General features: G+C 35.0%; 3 protein-coding genes and 1 long non-coding RNA gene across 5 annotated transcripts; all 4 read right to left on the reverse strand.

The window, feature by feature from the left end:
- Positions 1–1,535: 1,535 nt before the first annotated feature.
- Positions 1,536–4,402, reverse strand: LOC113326535. The gene is made up of 6 exons (XM_026574244.1): positions 4,355–4,402; positions 4,176–4,252; positions 2,628–2,727; positions 2,179–2,232; positions 1,800–1,885; positions 1,536–1,674 (listed from the first exon to the last, which is right to left on the reverse strand). The coding sequence occupies exons 1-6, from the start codon at positions 4,400–4,402 to the stop codon at positions 1,536–1,538; spliced, it is 504 nt and encodes a 167-aa protein (XP_026430029.1).
- Positions 4,403–9,912: 5,510 nt separating this feature from the next.
- LOC113326704 lies at positions 9,913–10,396 on the reverse strand. 2 transcript variants are annotated; one of them, XR_003348489.1, is made up of 3 exons: positions 10,318–10,396; positions 10,115–10,184; positions 9,913–10,017 (listed from the first exon to the last, which is right to left on the reverse strand). It is a non-coding gene; the product is annotated as an uncharacterized LOC113326704 (long non-coding RNA). The 2 variants fall into 2 exon arrangements; XR_003348487.1 differs by having other exon boundaries at positions 9,913–10,032.
- Positions 10,397–10,723: 327 nt separating this feature from the next.
- Positions 10,724–11,576, reverse strand: LOC113326536. The gene is made up of 4 exons (XM_026574245.1): positions 11,540–11,576; positions 11,208–11,450; positions 10,903–11,105; positions 10,724–10,808 (listed from the first exon to the last, which is right to left on the reverse strand). Exons 2-4 carry the CDS (start codon positions 11,373–11,375, stop codon positions 10,724–10,726), a joined length of 456 nt encoding a protein of 151 aa, XP_026430030.1. The 5' UTR covers positions 11,376–11,450; positions 11,540–11,576.
- A 77-nt stretch (positions 11,577–11,653) lies between these two features.
- On the reverse strand, positions 11,654–18,571 carry LOC113326537. The gene is made up of 12 exons (XM_026574246.1): positions 18,523–18,571; positions 18,331–18,406; positions 16,595–16,758; positions 14,111–14,239; positions 13,722–13,972; positions 13,395–13,610; positions 13,223–13,315; positions 12,854–12,976; positions 12,346–12,750; positions 12,065–12,142; positions 11,831–11,929; positions 11,654–11,695 (listed from the first exon to the last, which is right to left on the reverse strand). The coding sequence occupies exons 1-12, from the start codon at positions 18,569–18,571 to the stop codon at positions 11,654–11,656; spliced, it is 1,725 nt and encodes a 574-aa protein (XP_026430031.1).
- Between the last annotated feature and the right edge of the window lie 1,674 nt (positions 18,572–20,245).

The following is a 20,245-nucleotide window of genomic DNA, read 5'->3' on the forward strand; positions in this document are numbered from 1 at the left end:
TTAAAAGATTACTACAGTTAGACTTAAGTTTCTCGTTTCGGATGAACTGCAGACGAATTATATCAGACTTAAACATCACTGGTTAAAAGATTACTACAGTTAGACCTAAGTTTCTCGTTCGGATGAACTGAAGACGAAATATATCAGACTTAGACACCACAGGTTGAAAGATTACTACAGTTAGACCTTAGTTTCTCGTTCGGATGAAATGAAGACGAAGTATATTAGACTTAAACATCACAGGTTAAAAGATTAGTACAGTTATACATGAGTTTCTCGTTAGGATGAACTGAATACGAAGTATATTAGACTTAAACATCACGGGTTAAAAGATTACTACAGTGACTTGAGTTTCTCGTTCGGATGAATTGAAGACTTGGTTGTTTTGAGAACTTAGTGAAGCTTTCGTTACATGTGTAACTTTGTGGAGCAAGTTACTTTTTGGTATAGTTTTTTGTTTTGTGAACTTAGTGCTGATGTGCAGCTTCTTTTGATAGTAAGTTCTAAAAATACTTGTACTCTTAGAATTACTAAGAAATATTATGTCTTTTTGTTTCTCAAACTGTTCTTCCATTAGTAAGAAAATCCCTTTTCATCACGGTTTTTTACCGTGACCAAAGGTCTATGGTCACGGTATTTCAATTTTGAGAAACCGTGTCCAAAGCCTGCGAGGCCAAAAGTGTTTCCCATTTGGTCACGGTGAGTTTCGTGACCAATTTGTACATTTCACCGTGACCACAATTTCTTTGGTCACGTACTTTTGTTAGACACCATGACCAATACGCACAATTAGACACGGATATCGTTCTATACCGTGACAAGTTCATGTTTTTAAACCCGGGAAACTAACATACACCGTGTCCAAATTTGATCATTGGTCACGGACCACATCTCATACTGTGACCAATCAGTGTAATGGTCACGGATCAGGAATACCCACCGTGTCTAGTCCAAGTATCCCCCAATGTTGACTACAGATTTTTAGATCAATACTGTACCCAGAAAAGTCTTAAAAGCCATAACTAACAATAAACTGAGTTTTTACTGAAAATAAAATATTATATCCATGACATAAAATTCAATAAACATATATAGCTTACTGTTAACAAGAATGAACAAGAAAGCATAATGAAATCCCTATTTACAATGCTGGTACCACTTGTAATGTCCAACTTAGACCACCAAAAAAGTCTTAAAAGCCATAACTAACAATAAACTGAGTTTTTATTATATCCATGACATAAAATTCCATAAACATATATAGCTTACTGTTAACAAGAAAGCATAATGAAATCCCTATTTACAATGCTGGTACCACTTGTAATGTCCAACTTAGACCACCAAAAATCTAATCACGGAGATGGAGACAACTCCCAACCTAGGCACTTCCATGTCAGTATTACTGGAAAGCATGCACTGTATTGATCACATCTTCACAGGCGAGGTTTATTTATCCAACAAGAAACTCATTGAGATCATAGCAATGAAATACCTTTACGCGAATATAGTTAGTGCGTTTAAGTCTCATGGAGCATCTAAGTCTCTGACACCGCATGTGTGGCATCTCCATTAGCATCTTGGTGTGCCTGAAATTGAATGCATATTGCCTCTTTCATATCTTTACACTTTTCCAGAAGTTCCTGAAACGTAACCAAATTAGTGTGGTTCACTGTTCTATCAGATTTTTAGATCAAACACTACAGCTAAAATTACGGGTCTGATATATCAATGACAAAATGAAGGAAACAATTTGTTTGTCGTAAGTTCTGCAGCTTCAGCTATAAACGTAATGCTCAGACCTGTGCCAGTAGTTTTCCATTGCGGATAACCGTTGTAGGTCTAAATCAGATAGCCAGCCATTCACAAGTACTGCAGCCCCAACCACCTGAGAAAATACCAAAATCTATTTTAACTTTAGTTTGTTTAAGTTCTACGGAACACACCTCACTTAAGCACCCAAGTTGATTGTTTTATTCATTCTCTGGTCAAGGGTTGGTAGCTACAATCAATTCAACTAACAAGAACTACAGCCGTCAATAGGAAGTTGATCCATACAATATATATTATGGGGACAGTATTTGATGCAGTACATTCAACAAAGACGAAGAGACACACAAGTCAAAAGCTCTTCCGAAATACTCAAATAGTTTCACGGAAACATTCAGAAAACTGGTTTACCTTTATCGGATGGTACTTCGAGAAGGAAGCATGACCATGGTCCATGGGCCAACTCTACAGCAGTTTATCCCAAATGACCAGATATCAGTTGTGCAAGGTGTATAAACAAAGAAACTTCACAAGAGTATATAGTGGTTCTTATAGACATATGAGATAAGGGTTTTCTGTGTATCAGTAGTTTTCATGGAAAAAATCGAGATCTGCCGAGTAAAAACTGTTATACAGTACAGTAAGAGATAAAAAACAGCCACTCATTTGAAATCGTATCCACTTCTCGGCTGCAAAACTTCTAAGCCATCCCGTAAAATATGGGAATGTTTTCTAAATTCAATTGTGTACAGCGGTGAAGAATGAAAAAAGGAAAAAAAAAAGGAAGAAACATAAGATTTTCATTCAGAAAAAACTTGTTAGAAGGAAAAAAAAAAAACTGACGAGCATGCAGTTCTTACAAAAGTATCCCTTGAGCGTTGCCTGCCACCCTTGTCAAATACACAAGCTGAAACACCGAAATCCCCAAGCTTCACTATTCTATCGCTGTCAAGCACAAGCCTGCATAGATGCATTCCTTCAGTTCAATCAATCTCTCCAAATAAATCACAAAGGGAGCACATATGTATCTGTGTCGCTTCTAGTAAAAAGCAATAGATAAAAAACCTTGACGTCATTTCAGTTCAATCAGCATAATGTACTTACGCCAGTTAAAGCCATACTATATACGTCACCTCCAGTCTAGTTTAGCTGTGTCTCGCTGAAGCAATCACAATAAACTCTCCAGTGTACCGGAAGGAAGAAACTCAAATCAGTAATGATCAATTCAGCCAAACTAATTAGAATTATAATTTATCTGAATTGATAAAAAAAAGTAGAGTCGATAATTATAATACAGAACAAGTTACACATCTAAGAGATAAAGGGTGCATTTGAATTGATTGACTTCCCAAAGATATTATACATTCACATTGAGAAATAATGTAATAGCTAGCATGATATAATCAGTGACCAAGACTCCAAACTTCTCATCTTACCGGCAAGATATTCACCTAATGATCCAGGATTAGAAAAACAAACGAACAACAAAGAAAAATCAAAATAGTATATTATAATAAAAATTACCTGATCAACAACCTCAGTGATGAAATCCCCAGCTACCTCCCTAGACTCCGCAACTCCTCAGCGATCCAATTCCTATTAGTTTCAGTAGTAGTAATGAAACTAGCATGTGTGAAAATCCTACATTTTGAGGTGCAAAATTCTAAATCACGAGACATGAGTGCTTCTCCACATTTTGGTAAGTTTTCAGAAGTAAAAAATAAACTGACCTTGCACGGTGGTTAATATTAACCAAAGAATCATCCAACATGTTAAGCATAATATTTTCCAAGCCACTTAAAACAGTACTTGCCGTTAACCGAAAAAATCTTCATCGCTTTTCTTTACCTCGCACAATGTAGTTTGTTTCCACAGGTTTTAAGAATTTAATGGTACAACCATACATGAATATATCCAACATAGATAATGGAAAGGTAAATGAAAAGAAAAAAAGACTTACCAGGGGTTGGTATACCCCCAGCTGGCTACTAGCACATGACCTTCATTGCCCTTGGTTCTTGATGCTTATGTACCTTGCAGAAAGTAGAGTAAAGGTCAACATCGTAAGTCTATGATGTCCGTTATATAGACAGAGTGTTACTGCCATAACACATTAAACAAGAAGTGAAGATTGAACTTCAATCATAGTCTTAACTGTAGAATCAAAAAAATCAATAAGAAAACACTGAAAAACTAGAACATCAATGGGAGATGACAGAATATTGATGAACACTTTCTATTTATTTCAAGAAAACCCTTATCTAGCATCAAAATTCTGCTGGTGATTCGAGCTAGTTATAAGATATTCTTGCCAAGGAAGTACAACGGATTACAGAACATAAATAACAAGTAAAACAAGATAAGAACTTAATTATATGTGCAAATAGAATGCAGAAATGGAAGTAAACGATTTTGAATCTGCCGTAGCACGATAACTACACACAAAATCCACCCTCCCTTCATAATAACAAGCAGGAGGAGTTACCTGCAACAATAAAGCATGGATGAAAGATAATCAATTTATGGGCACATTACCAGCTTGTGAAATTACAAACTGAAAACAAATCTAGCTTCTTTGAAACTGTACTGTTAACATACTGAAACTGGTGGGTCTCTTACCAGCTGTTGCTACCATCTTATTGTTCAAAGCAGGGATCAACATATATCCCCTGACCATCATCGCGAAAATAAGAAGTGTCAGAATCGTCGTCCACATAAAGTGAGCTCATATCTACTGCCATATTATCTTCTGGCCGACGATTCTCAGACATTAGCTCATCCTCAGAAATTTCATCGACATTATCGTCATCCATATAGTTATTTAAAGGGCACGATATAACAACAGACCACCTTGGATCTCCTTGATCTTCTACATAAAAAACTTGATTAGCTTGGGAAGCTAAAATGAAAGGATCCTTTTTATGCCCTAATCTGTTGAGGTCGACTAGTGTGTAACCAAGTTCATCAGTTTTGACACCATAACCACTGTGTACCCAATCACACAAGAACACGGGTATCTTTACGCAGTGGTAATCAAGAAACCAAATCTCATTTATCACTCCATATTGGGTTACTGTCCTTCGCACTAGCAATGTGCATTCCTGACGCCTCCAGGCTAACCCCACAGTTTTGGTTTACGCCAACATCATGACTTTTAGTGCGATACCGGGATCCATTTATGTCATATCCATTGTACTTTACAACTAAATGACGCGGGCCCTGTGATATCCACCTAAGATATTTAGAGATCTTCTTCTCCTCTGCCATGATTTCATCTTCGTTCTCCAACTCCTTCTCGACCTACATAGTTAATGTTTTAGATTAGAAATCGTGGAACATAGTTACGATGCAAATAGCTGTACGTACTAATCAGGGATAGAAAGAGATGCCCAACTTATTAGAACATAGTTAAACTGCACATTAGGACATACATGTATCTTCACATAGTTCAAACCTAACGGATTAATGGATTTCTTAGCTTCATATGTAGAAGAAGGAATTTCATTACCATCAGGAAGCATCTCGTTCTTCAACAAATCTAAAATCTCACCAAAAAACTTGTCTGATACTCCATGCTTCGCTTTCAAGTTGTACAGCTTGATTATTGCCGACAGCTTGGTAAGTTTCGAGTCTCCTGGAAATAAAGGCTTCTTAGCATCCTCTATTAACTTCTCAAACTTTCTACGATCACCTGGAAAGTCCTCTAGTATCTCGTCGACCATCTAAAATCTTATATCAACAGAGAAAAAAACAAAACTGAAGTTAGAAATTTCTGAAGGAGATACCAATCTCTAGTAAAAAACAGAAAAAAAAAATGAGAATCATGTATGCACAAGCTCTCTCAGCAATAAATTTCAACATTTTGCTAGAAAAAAAAAACAAGTTATGAACGCATACCTTAAAAAAATGATGAGTTAGGGGAATGATTAAGAGCTTATGCCTCTTCTTCTCAAGCACATTTAAGGGGATTCACGACAACACAATAAAGTAGGAAAACCCTAACAATGAGTAAACAAAAACACAAAATTAGATAAGCAAAAACTCAAATTTAAAACTTAAGAAAAGTAAATCTAATAAAGGGTTAGAAATAAGTCAGATCTAAAAGAAAAGATGAGTTAGATTGAAGATTTAGAGATTACCTTGTTGACGGAAGTTACAATGGAGACGATTTCACTGTAAAATTAAGAAACCCCAATACTATCACCATACGAATTCGAGTAATTCCAGTACTCGAAACAGGATGTTTCTAATATGAAGAAATAGGAAACGAATATTAAGTTAAACTAAAATTAGTGGGGAAACTGGGGGAGGTGCCTTCTAGATTCTTCGTTCCCGCCATTATAGGGTATAACGGGGAGGATTAAGAATACATTAATCACGACGATGAATTCTCTCCTAATAAAAGTAATAAAATAAAATAAATGGAAAGAGAATATAAGTACTATGAAGTTTACATTAGAACGAGCACGTGTATAAGTATTTCATGGGACATTTTGGCAAAAATAAAAATTCTCACACCATGCACAAAATCCCACTTGTAATCCAAAATATTAAGGCATAAATATTGGTTGAAGAGTAAAGAAGGTCTCCAAACAACAATAAATTTATGGTTGGTTTGTTTTCAGAATTCACTGTTTCTAGGAACTAATAATCCTATGGGATTATAAATTTTGGATTCATGTAATTTTTTGTGTGTTTGGTAACTCAATAAAAATTCCTAGAATTTATAGGATGTGTTTGATAACAGAGAAAGGAAACAATTCCATGGAAAGTTTTTCCATGAAATCAGTTTCCCGGAGGAGGCAAGGAAAGACTTTCCATGAAATTCCACGGAATTGAGTTTAAAAAATACCTTAGGTCACGCTTTTATTGCAATTCCATGGAAATAGATTTTTGACCAAACGGCGGAAAACACGCTATTTCCATGGAAAGATGGCTAATTCCATGGAATTAAATCCTATCAAACACATCCATAGAGTTTCTTTTATTAAAGTCTTTACATCGTTTGGCATTACCTTCAAATCTTAAAATTGCATATGTATATATATATATATACATGAGATTTAGAGTTAAAAAAAAAAGTTGGTTCATAAATCCATTGATAAGTTTCCCAGCAAATCTTAGGGGGAGGGGTCGGACTCCATATGGAGGATTTGATGGAAAACTGAATCCCATAGGAATCATTATTCCAATTATTCGGGCAACCAAACATACAGAGGGAAACATAATTCCACCAAATCCCCTAGACTCATAAATTCCACCTTTAAAATTCTACATCCAAACTCATCATTGACTTCAAAAGAAGTTATTACAATTCGGTCGATTAGGGTGAACCTTAGTCAAAGAGATAAAATAATGTAGCCTCATACTAAAAATGGGGGAAGGAAACCTCTTGATTTCATTAATATGTCAAAATTGAATACATCAATTCCAAGTACTTCAAAGATGGGAACAATAAAAATTTACATATATCTTGTTTTATAGATGAAACTGGTATTTGAAATATGGCATGTGAAATAAATTCCTGCCATTTGAATTTGTCTTCTACATTAAGATTAAAATTTCTCGGAGGAGAATAATATGCCCAGAAGGGAATAGTATCCCCAAATCATCGCTATCACGATCACTTCTTGTTAGCCATGTACCTTCAGAAAATCATAGAATCATGGCCGCTTTTAAAAAAATGTTACTGATGACATATCTGTGATGAAAGCAATCAATGGAAACGCCATTACGGCTGATATAATCTTCTAATTGGCATATAAGAGCCATTGGATATGAAATCAATTGATAAAAAAATACATCATAATCATAGTTACTACTGATCTAGATTAGATTGATGAGTTATTTCTTTACTGGCATGATCATACCCTTGGCATATCCCCTTTTGTTATTAGTTGGTCAAGTATGTGTACTATTGTTATGTGGTTCATTTGGAAGTTAAAGTATGATGTAATCTTCAAGAGTATTACTATACAGATTTGAATAAAGTTATTACGGATGCTAGAAGAATGATTAACACTTATATTGCTCCCCTTTATTGATTAAAAAAGTGAATAAAGATGTTAAAATTCTTAAAGTAGTGATCTTATTGAAGACTGTCGGAATTTGCTTTCTAGTTGTCATTCTTTTAAAATTGTGTGTATTACTATAAGGCGTGTTAAAAAACAATCTAGCAGACTGACTTGCACGTCGGGCTAGAAAATACTGTGTCAAGGATATTTTGATCTCCTTTCCTTATTTTTTGGATAGTCTTGTTAGGAAGGAACCCTTAATTGGAAGAAGTCTTAATGAACCCTTAATGAACCCTTCGCTTCGTTAAATCTAAGGTAACTTTCTCACCAAAAAAGAAGAAGGTACAAGTCCTTTGAAACCTATCACAGACTCGAAACTTGTGACCCATAATCATCCATGCAATACAAATTTTAAGTAATGTGACCCGAAATCCACTTTCTATCTGAAGCATTTCCTCATAACCCGAAACCTACATTTGAAATACAACATTGTGACATGAAGCCTCTCACTTGACCGGAGATATGGTTATTCACCCAAAGTCATCAAGTGATTCAAAACTTGGACAATATAACCCAAAACATAAACTTAGCTAGAGAATCTCCAATGCAACGGTCCAAGGTTTTAAAAAAGCATGACATATAGGATTTAATATCTTTTTCACCAAATTTTCATATCCAATGCAAGGATGAAGGTCATATGGAAAAATGACATGACTAAGTGGGGGTAAAGTAGAAAGTCTGATCTAGACTTTCTTCATAACCCTGGGTCTTCAGTCTAAAATCTAAATCATCTTTTGTCTCTAAATTTAAATAAAAGGTGTTAATAAGACCTTGAGATTTTTTTCTCTTTTCTCTCTTTCTCTTCCCTTTATAAAAAACAACCCTAGAACCGTTTTGCACAAATTTGTTCCCTTTAGGCTAGATTTGAGCAAAGATTCTTTTTCTTTTCAAGTTTTTGGTAGTAGTAGGTAACTGAATAAGATGCGTTTACATCACTTTTTCAAAGATTCGTTATGGGGAGAGTTTTTCAAATTTTAATGGTTGGTTCATGGCTTGCTATTCTCGAATAAAAACATCGACGATTCATTATGACGTCTTTTTCTATCGGCATCTGCGTTCGTGTGGATCGACAAGTTTATTCGAAAACTACTCCTTTATTTTAGGAGCATCTCTTATCGAAGAAGAATATAATCAGATTAAATGGTCAGAATTTACTTGCGAACATAACATCATCTCTCCCTTATACATAAAAAGAAATTGGATATCATTACGGTTTATTGTTCTTTCTCTTCGCGATATACTTATAGATGTCCTTATTTGTATTAGGGTCTTAATTATCTTGCATTTTAATGTTTTTGTTATTCTTGTAAGCGAACATGTAATCCCTATTTTGATTTGTATGTATTGAAATAGTTAATTATCTAAAAAGTCTTATCTTTATTTTGTTTTGCCATTTAGCAATAACTCACACTCAATTCCATGCTCCCAAAATTGAGCACTTTGACCAAAAATATTCTCACTCAATTAGTACATGCCTCACATGTGATCGAAACACATGTTGTCAGAATCTATCTTTGGTTTAAGTAATCACGGAAACCTGTTAAGTTTTCCTTCACACAGATCCCCCTTTTAAAGTTTCTCTCATGCGCAGTGAAGGATATCCATTCAAAATGAATTATGAGCACCATTTGCATTATAAATTTAGATTAAAATTAAAACAAAAAGAAGAGAGAAGAAAAATGAACACAATATCAGACAGTTAAGACTTAGGAACACCATTTGCATCATAGCTGCACCAATCCTTTAAAGTTCAAACTAAAATAAGGAGCTAGGGAAGAAAGTATTTAAAACGTCATTAAATTAATTAATTCAAACTAAACAACAATTTTTTTCTCAATACTTCTTAAGAATTGGTGAAAAAACATCAAATTGTTTTCTCAACTTCTCAAGAATTGGTGAAATATAATCCATCCACTCCCTTTTGATTTCATCAATTTCTGTCGTACCATAGTTCATCCCGACTTAAACATCTGCAGTCAAAGAGTTCAAACACATGTAAGCTCTGTTAAAAACATTTTTAGTATCACATCGTGGAAACATATTGAGCTGCATGAAGAAGTTGAATCACTACCTCCTTAGGGTTCCTCATTGAAGTGTCATAACTTTCTATAATGTGCTTCATATATAGCATCACAAAAAATCCACACTCCCAATCTCCTTTTTGTTTAGGGTTGTGCTGCATGTATCAATTCTACGTATTTGAAACATACTCTTTAAGAGTTAACAAAATAATGGTAAAATAATGGTATTAATCTTAAGTTTCTTTTTCTTACCTTCACGTCCACCCAGAATACTTTCTCTTCAGATCGCTTGACACCTAATTTTCTTAAAGCTTTTGAAACACTGGTGAAGAACAAAGAGATATATTTATTAAAAACTGGATACTAGTTTCACAAATCCTTCAATGGAAGTGCCATGAGTTTAAGCATTTTTCCTTCTATGCATACAAAAAAGTTCAAACCCAAAATCAACTTACGTGCTCATTTGCTCCTCTAGTTTGTATCTACACTTCTCATCCAACGAATTTAAGTAATAAAATACCCCATCGAAAAATACAATTAGTAACCAATGAATTCTACAAAGTGAACAGAGAATAAGTTAGTATATGCAAGTATGCAAAATCAATGTCAGCAACACCAGATGATATCAAAGAATACCTTAACTATGCTTCAAAAAAAAAAAAACAAGGATACCCTAACTCTAATAGTTTTTTTTACTTGATATGCAAATTAAGGTTAAATTCTGAAGAAAAAAATATATCTAAATTCGAGATGAATAATGCAATGCATCTTCCGCTATCCTGTATTACAAGGAATAAATATGTATTTTCGACTCGCACTGAATCTTTCAGTCTATTTAATACACTTTTCACGAGTTCTGTTTTATTGACTGAAAAGTGAACTGCCGCTGGATTCATAAATCCGAACTTGGTTTTGGTGCATCGCATCCAATTTTTCATACAAAAATCTAGGAACAAATAAAAACACGAGTTCCAATAGCATACCATTAGCTAGTCAAAAAGAAGTAATTATTTATGAAAGCAACAATCACAGAGACTTACCGGATGAATAAGACTATAGCATTGTTCGTAAGTTTCTGAGACGTGCAAACAAACTCAATATCTTCTAGTGCCATATGTATAGGCACATCTACAGTTTGACCAAACACATCGCGATGCAACTCAACTTTGATCGCAGCCCTGCTTCTGAACACTTCTTTTGCTCTCTTAACAAATTCATCAAATGCATCCAATCTCGTTCGCCCCTGCAATAAAAAAGTTCAAGTACAAGACGACCAACACCTAAAAGAGATATTAAACTACGCTGTAAATGATTTCATAATTGAAAAAAATAGAGATTAAAATACATTTCCGACAAGGACCACCAAGTGTTTTGGCCATTGAACAACACTTTCACGGGCATCATACACAGTAACAATATCACCAGATGGATATGGAAGTATTGCAGTTTTTATCTCCACAAAATCCACCGACACACGCAAACAATCATCACGCATTTTTTTTCCATGAATCATTTTTGAGTCGCTGTGAATAACATGTCCCAGCGCAACAACCCTGCTGATTTTGTCGTACAATTCACACGGATGGCTCTACATGACAAATATAAAATTATATTTGGAGTTATCTAGTTTCAGATGAGAACGCCATTAGTAGGGGGTCTTTAGATTAAGAAACTTACCCTGTTAGAAGGCGGATGAGGTGGTCCTGTTGGTGGCTGCAGACGTCATATAATAACATATGAATGTCCTGCATAATCAATTAATCTGGTTTGATTTCTAACAAATTAAACAACTCACCTGTGCAACCACTTTTTTTGAGGACATCGATTAGGTACCTAGATAAATTAAATGAGTAACAAAATCAGGATAACCAAAATAAACTATGATTTATCACCATATCATAATTAGGTACAAGATTCCAAACATTTGAGGATAAAAAATGTAGAAAAGAAACCGAATAAAACACTCACTTGGGCGGGCGCTTTAAGAGAGGCCGGGATAGATGTACTGTTCAATTCTTGAGACGTCTTTCTAGCATCCAGTTTAGAGCTTTTGGCCCCATTATGTCTCTAAAAAATTGATATCCAACGAAAAAAAATTTATCATTCTCAATATATCCTGATTGGTTACTGCAACTCGATTACGACAAAGGTATCGTACACAAGAACAATAAGTATATGTCTAAAGTTCAAATTTTGACAAACCCGAATATTTTGGGCCTTTCCTTTCGGATCGTGAACAGCTTCCCCCCAAGTTTCAGCTAAGTCCTTATCCTCAGCACCCTGAAAAATTTGCAATGCCATTTCCATTAAGGTGTTCAAAAACGATCAAACCAGATTAACCCAATTCATCCGGGTTCATGATACCACAATTAACTTCATCATAACAAATATTAACTTGTATTTACTTCTTCATAACTTTCTATGTTCAGCATACTATCTATATTTCTATTTAATTAGAAATATAAACTAAAAAAACAACTCACTAAGGCAGGGACATTTTCTGAGGACATCATAGGTGGCTGAATCGTATCATATTGGGATTTGCCCAATAATTCTTTGAACTGAAGGAATTGTTTCTGCAATTTTCTCTCTGTGTCTAGTGACTGTTCCTCCAATTGTTGTTGGAATTCTTTTCTCAAGTTCTCTTCACTTATTCTTGCTTGCACATCTTTCACTCTTAGTTGCTCTTCCAGTTCTCTGATTTTATTCAGATTATCTTTATTTGATGATCCACGTTGTCGAGGAGTGTCAAAATACTGACTATGGGTCACTCTTGTACCTGCAGCCCTTACTCTTCCACCATGTTCTTCACCCAAAATCTTTACAAGGGCATCTGTCTTACCTTCACAGACAATTGTACCCTCTTTGATCTTTTTCGAGCAGTCATCCTGTTACAAAACCAAAATTTTGCACACATAAAGAGTTAAACTGGATATCTACTTATTTTGAAATAGAACTTGTGTATAATTAAATTGAAGTTGTCTATCTTACAATTTGAGCAGCAACTTCACCAATCTCATCAGTCTTATACTCCCCATTTTCATTTTGGCGTGCAAGTATCCATAATAATTCTCGTGGAGGGGGTGAATCACTTGTCCACTTTCCTTCTCTTTTCTGTACAGCAAATACATTAATATCAGTATGATGCTTATGTTGTATAACACTATATTTCATCTAAAAGCTTATGTTGACAGAACACAACAAAATTGAAGTTAGAAACTTTGGAAGCAGATAGCGAACTCAAGTAAAAAACAAAAGGAAAAAAAATGAGAATGTATACACGAGCTCTCTCAGCAATTAATTTCAACATTTAACTTCACAAATTAAAAAAAAACAAAAAAAAAACTTATGAATGCAAACCAGTTTGTCCTTTAATCCAGCATAGGTCCTTCGTCCCATCCTATGCGGATATTTGTGGTGAGCTTGTACCGTTTTGCCAATTTCAGACAACTCCTGAAAATTAAAAATGTATTAGCTCTATATAGTAACAAAATAATTCTCGACCCAATCTTGTTTAGCTCAATTGACATACCTTGCCTTTGTCGCTCAATCTCCGTTTTACAAACTCTTTCCATTCTTCTTGTTCTACAAAACCTCTTAAATCTGAAGGAACATTCTTAAGCTTTTTTCGGCTTTTTTCGAATGGGGTAACATGCTTTGCAGCAGTTCGTTTCCTCCATCCTCGCCACAAGTCAGAAAATTGTCTCAATACATCTTTCCTCTTTGATTCGTCGAGATCAAACTTAAACTGGAGGTAAATAAACATCGACTAAGTGATATATATATATATATATATATATATATATATAAAACATTGGTAGGGATTTTAACATTGGGCATTTCATTAATTAATACATACCGTTACGTCCTCCCATAACTTTTTCTTCACTACAGGTGGAACTTCTTTCCAACAGGTATACTTCAGTCCAAGACTTGGACCAACTTCGCTGCCTATGTAACTTGAGAGCAAGCAACCATTTTTACCGGTTGCTTGGTTGGCTTCATCATAAGTAACAGTCCGCCTTTCACCATTAGTATCCCTTAAAAGCTTTGGTAATCTTGTCTTACCCCGCTTTCCTTTATTTGCATCCACGTTATCTTCACTTGAAACTTGAGATCAAACAAAACAGAAAAGAAAAACGAATTAATAAGTGTTTGGCGCGGTACAACCTTAAGGAGCTTTATATTGTCAATTTTTTTTGGTCCAATCAACCATGTATACTGCAAGAAAACACTTAAACAACAAACCTGATTGTTCGCTGTGGGAAACTGACTGTTGTTCGCTGTGGGAATCTGAATACTCTTGAAGCCCGCCATCAGACTCCGTGTCTGAAGTATCCATGAAATGAGCTGCAAGAATAGATAATATATAAGCTTCTAGGAGCAAAAAATTACAAACATATCCAAGAACAGATAATATCTGAAGTTCGAGATTACTAGTAAAGACAATAATAAAAAATTACAAACATATCCAAGGTGCTATTACTAATGAGAGATCGGCTAGTATTTGCTATTACTAATGAAAATAGATTTCTATTCAATTTTAGCATGAAAAAATGTGGTTAACTAATGAGAGACCGGCTAGTATTTGTTAAAATGTAGCACTTTCACTATACCAAATATCATAACCATTCAAGCCATTTAGCAATCAAATGAAGGATTCAACTTAAACTGGTACGAAATTCACGTCCTGCAACAGCTTAGAGTATGCACTACAGACCCTGTCTTCCTTTTCTTCTTTAATTGTGGTCAATGCAGAGGTCTCCCTAACACCTGATATCACTAGCCCCTTAGTTAACTTATTCTAATCCTATAAAAACAACTAAAAGGAAAGAGATGCAACAGATATAAAAGACAACAAATAAAGAAACGCAAAACCAAAGGTAACAACACTTAATCTTTTCTTTCTAAAATACTGAAAGTGTGAGAATCAGGCAGTATCCGATTATTTGACATTTCACCAAGCACCTTGTATGCATGGCCCATTGATCGGAGTAGTATAAGATACCGAATTCGGAGAATGATCCCAAGACAAATATAAGAGAAAGATTTGATTTTAGGAGGGGAATACCTTGTAATCAACTGTTTAGGATTTCACCTTTCAATATATTAGTTTCAGGGAAATGGAAGGATTTTGCTTGATTAACATCAGATAGAGAAAACAACTTGCAGTTGGCTTCACGTAATCTCTTCAAAACTGCTACAGTTTCAAACAAGGAAATGATGGAGAGAAAATAGGGAGTGGAGTGGTGTTGATCGTGGGATACCAAAATTGGCAGTAAATTTGAAATGGGTACATCATAGGCGCGGGTATTAAACAGTTTCATCAGACACGATTTAATGTAAGCCGTGTCCAATAAAAAATCTCCGTGAGATCTCATCGATCAATAAAATCTTCGGTAGAATTAGCTGAATGGATAAATTAGTTAGGGATTGATAACAGGGGAGAATGGGTTTTGATTTCGAATTGAAATTTGGCAACAGGGGAGAATGGGATTGATAGCAGGGGAGAAATTAGGTTTAGAAACGAGAGTTGTTCTTCATCTTCCAGGCTAGAACCTTGTCTCCCCCTTTGTGAATTTCGTTTGTATCGAAACCAAGGTCCTAAATCCACAACACGTCTCTGGAGATAAATACGTGTCCAATTTACTGTCTCGGCTATCAATTAAATACTGCCCAATTTACACGTCTTTGGAGATAAGTACGGTTGTAAAACCGGGTCTATTAAGTATCTAGAAATCTAGTGTCTCGGCTACAATGAATGCCGGGACTAAAGATATCGTGAATAGTCCCGGACCTTTATATCCCCGAGACGAACTCAATTTTGGTCACGTGTTTACATAAAACCGTGACAAGGTCAACCGTGACTAAAACCCCTTATTGTACTAGTGTTCATGTCCTATTACCATCTAATCTTTGTTACACTCTTATCATATCATTGCTTCTCTTTCATTTCCTTTTTTATCTCTTTCATTTCAGAGGTTGTACTAAAGAGAAAATGAGCCAAGCCAAGGCCATGCTTACAAGAGTTACAAGTATAGATGAGACTGCAGTAAACTTCACAACCAAAGACTGCAGAAAAAAAGACTCCAAAACAACCCAATAGTGAAAACAAAACATTGCCTAAACAGTGCTGTAGAAATAGTGCAAAAGATTTGAAGACCTCAATACACTTGAAAAACAAAGGAAACAAAACATTTCCAACTGCAAGATACTACAGAGCAATACACAAAAAGTTGAAAACTCATACATAGACTAGGCACTTGAGAAATCATCTTGCAGAACACCAAAACTGCAGACAACAAAAAGCTGAAATTTATTATAGAAGTTTATGTAGTTTCTGTACATAGACAAGGCAGTTCACATACACCAAACAAAATTTAGAGGAAATGTACACAAAACTTTCATATCTTGATGTTGCAAAAGATATGAAAGAGGCTAGCAATGATAGACAATATTGAATGAACTTGGCGTGATTCGAACACACATCTTCTGACGGGAGGTCAGATGTGCTACCATTGCACTACAAGTTAGGTATTTGAGCACACAAAGACTGGAAATTTTGTTTAAAAAGTCAAATATCCAGAAAAGCTAAGAAATCCCCGCACAAAACAGTCAGAATAAGTCCAAACTTAAGTCTAAGTTTTGATCACGTAAGTATTTTCTAGTGTGCATTGTCTACGTAGTTTTATTAAAGTTATACTGTAACCTAACTCTAAGTTGATGACCCACCGGCAATGGTCCAGGTACCAACATAGTCTGTCAAGAATAGGATAACCCTGTCACCGAGAGTACCTTTCTTGAATGGGCAGCGACACCTGTGGCAGCTGCACTCACAGTTCTGAAATGAGCCATTTATGGCTTCCCTTTCAGCCAGCTGCTGCCACTGCTTGTCCCTATAAAGGTTTGCAGATCAAAAATGCATAAGCTATTAGTGCATCCATGAATATTTGGAATGGGAAATATAATAAAGACCTCAGCATAGTGAATGTCAGATAAGCAGTTTAAAAATGGGAAATAGAATAAAGACATCATCATCGAAATGCTAAACCCGCTAAACAAAAAAAGAAATAAATACAACTTCCAAAAAAATATTCAACTTGCAGGTTAGCAAGAAACTTCAGTCAACCAACATGTAATACTCGCCCTCGCCTGCTTCTCCAACTATGGAAATATCACCTGGAACTGAAAGGGAATTTAAAGTGAGCAAGCGTGCCCAGTGGATACTCATAAAGTCCAGAACCAATCACCAGAATTGATTTTTATAACATTTCTAACAACGATAACCTTGTGCCGAAAAATAAGCTTACTGACAGAAATTTAAACATTGGGCAAACATGTATATATTGCGACTTCCTCTATTAATAAAATTAATAAATACTACTAGCAAAGGCCAGGCCTCGGCACCATTCCATACCGGAAAACATGGTGAAGTCCCCATAGCATAATAAGATTATATAGCGGGATCACTGGATCCCGTAATATCGAGGAAATACCAATACATACGCTCAAACAATTGGGAATTCCGTTTCCACACACAACAAGCATCAATAAATATACCTACTCCTTTCTAATCAATGGAGAGAAATAATTGGACAGGAACATTTCAAAGAGTTTTAAGTTCAAACATCGACTAACAGATATGAATGACTTCCATAAATAAATTACCCAAACAATAAGAAATGCACAACCATGATTGCAATAAAATTTCATAAGTTCCCACCTTAATTTTTCTACGCAAACCTTAAGCTCTTTGATCTGCTTGGTAGTTTGAAGTTGTCGAAATCACAGAGAAGCTAAACTAAAGATAAAACAAGAGTCCAGTCAACTTACAAAATTCTCAAAATATTCTACACCAACCAATTTGACTATAACTTTCTGGCTGCACAATGGTTTTCGACAAATGATACCTTTGGTATAATTGGCGCGAGCAATAAACTCTACAAGGTAAACCTAAAGCTAATAGGAACGTAAGATGGTCAAAATTTCTGGTTAAGTATGGAAATCGAAAATTATCCTAATTCACTAATTCTCATACATATTTCTTTCCCAAACTAAAGAAAATTACCTAGTTTCCATCGTTCCATCAACAAGAATCGATTAGCTTATCTAACTGGCCTAATAGTAAAAATTTCCTCAAATAAAAACTAATCACTACTCAAATATTAATAAGTAAAAGAGATAAATATGAGCAATGAAAGAAAGTCAATTATTACCTTAAGGAAATCCCGATCCTAACCTGCCCTTACTTTTTCTTCTTCATCTAACAATTCTACTCTTCCTCTTTCTTATCTTATCTTTCTTTGTCCTCTCTCTAGCTATCTATACTTGACTGAAAACTCAAAGCACCTTATTCATCTAATTGGGGTCACTTGAGGTGTCGTTCGATCTAGATAGTGAATACAAAGCTTATCTACAGTATCATGTCTAAACAACCTAATTCTAGTTGGTTTGTTGTCATTGCAAACCGTCTACACTTCCTGCCATAAGCCACTAAAACCCACTTAACTACCCCTGCTAAAATACCCAGGTCCAAATCAATACCTAGTCAGTAAATGATGTTAACAAAATAAAAATAATAATAATTAATAATGAAAAAAAAATAAAAAAATGTGAGATAAATAATAGTATGGCATCGAAACTGTTGATCACTACAGTACCGCCTGGAGGTATAGCAACTTTTAAAAGTGCAATTTCCAATCCAATCATTTAGGGAAGACTGGAGTTTCATAGGAAAACAACCTGATATAAAAATACAAAGGCCTAAGTAGTCACCAGAAACAACTAGAGCTGTACCTATTCAGAGTTGGACAGCCAAGACGAACTAACTCACCTCATTTAACCGAGCAATAGTCCGTCCTAGTGAAATAGTTCCAAGAATCTCATCCACCACCGCTAAATCTAACAATCACCACCAACATCATGTCCTCCGTCCTCTACCTACAGCACAACCGAGTCATTGATCTTGAAACCAACAAAGCACATCAGATCCGACATATGCCTCAGTAACCACAACACCATCACAAAGATCGAAATTTTAGTCTGCTTCACTAACCTGAATCTTGCAGGCCATCGTAATTAACACAGTTGTAATGCAGGATAATCCCTGTATCAACATTTAACATACCACTGAGTCATCTTACAGGAAATAACATAAATGGGTAGCAAGTACTCATCAAATAAGACAACTAGCTAGGGAACCATTCAACATTCAGTGTTACCCTCGACTACTGCAGCTCTGTGTATGCATATAATTGCATATATTACAGTAATAACATCAATTTTGTTTCAATAGTCCATGGTGATGTTTTTATTAAAGATCAGTAAGCTAAATCTTATTCATCATTGCATCCACATCTATAAACTTCTTGGACAAATAACTTTCAACATAAAAAATCTATATGGACATCAACTTAGTTCTACTAAACATGCAATTGATTGAAGAACAAATTATAGCAAACTTCATCTCCAAAATTTTTTTATCTATTTCTGCATCTCATACTGTAATCAATCTAAACTAAAAGAACCCACATCAAAAAATCAGTTCTGTAATCAATCTAAACATTCAAAATACCCTATAATTTCACCCTAATCTTTCACCCAATTTCATATAACTAAATTATCAAACGATTCTGAAGATATAGATAACTCAATCACTTACCTCGTCAAGAAAAAGATGACCAACGAAATTATCATCAGCAGAATCAACTTTGAACCATCTTCAACGTTCCCACAAAAAAATCAATTTATCATCAGCAAAATCCATCAACCCTGAACCATCTTCTTCATCGATTTAGGTCAAACCGATGGACATAATTAACAGAATATATAACCTAGCTAAAATTGAAACTCAGATTCAGTTTTGGTGAAACGGCTACCTCACTTAGAAATTTTTACACTCTCAGAGAGGGTTAATGGCGGCACCCACGAAGAAGAAGGGAGAAGGAGATTTTTCTCTTGTGTTGTGTCGACTAAATCAAGAGAAAAGGGTTAGAATTTGTCCAAGTCAAACTTCCTACTAGGTCACGAATTGTTGACTTGGTCTTGAATTCAGTTTTCTAATATTAAGAAAAATAAAAATAAAAATAGATTTTCACTTTTAGAAATTAAATTAAATTGTTAGTTTGTATAAATGTTGGGAAAGTTGTGACAATCAAAATCCTAAGAGTGGTTGATTTGGGGTTGTTTTAGATGTGGTGAAAGTTTTGGGTGAAATTATAATTTTAGATTATAATTGTGATTGTTTGGATAATTATCAACAAATATTATTGTGACTAGTAAATTTTTTTTAATATCTTATTTATTATCACGAATACAAAATTTGTCACAGTTATAACTGTTGCAAGAATTATCACAGGCGTATCAGTGACTGAAAAATAAACT

The sequence above is a fragment of the Papaver somniferum genome, unplaced genomic scaffold (assembly GCF_003573695.1).
Source record: "Papaver somniferum cultivar HN1 unplaced genomic scaffold, ASM357369v1 unplaced-scaffold_10, whole genome shotgun sequence".
Lineage (NCBI taxonomy): Eukaryota > Viridiplantae > Streptophyta > Magnoliopsida > Ranunculales > Papaveraceae > Papaver > Papaver somniferum.

Bases quoted from the DNA above. Each gene is read 5' to 3' on its own strand.
- LOC113326537 (XM_026574246.1), bottom strand. From the start codon at position 18,571: ATGATTGGATTGGAAATTGCACTTTTAAAAGTTGCTATACCTCCAGGC. The intron at 16,759-18,330 runs GTTTGCAATGAC...AAACCTTTATAG, and splicing joins TATGGCAGGAAGTGTAGACG to GGACAAGCAGTGGCAGCAGC. The intron at 12,143-12,345 runs GTGAGTTGTTTT...CAAATTTTTCAG, and splicing joins CAGAAAATGTCCCTGCCTTA to GGTGCTGAGGATAAGGACTT.
- LOC113326535 (XM_026574244.1), bottom strand. From the start codon at position 4,402: ATGGTAGCAACAGCTGGTAAGAGACCCACCAGTTTCAGTATGTTAACA. The intron at 4,253-4,354 runs GTACAGTTTCAA...TTATTGTTGCAG, and splicing joins CCAGTTTCAGTATGTTAACA to GTAACTCCTCCTGCTTGTTA. The intron at 1,675-1,799 runs GTCTGAGCATTA...AAAATCTGATAG, and splicing joins ATGGAAAACTACTGGCACAG to AACAGTGAACCACACTAATT.
- LOC113326536 (XM_026574245.1), bottom strand. From the start codon at position 11,375: ATGATTCATGGAAAAAAAATGCGTGATGATTGTTTGCGTGTGTCGGTG. The intron at 11,106-11,207 runs GTATTTTAATCT...TTTTTATTGCAG, and splicing joins TGGTGGTCCTTGTCGGAAAT to GGGCGAACGAGATTGGATGC. The intron at 10,809-10,902 runs GTAAGTCTCTGT...ATTTGTTCCTAG, and splicing joins GCTATAGTCTTATTCATCCG to ATTTTTGTATGAAAAATTGG.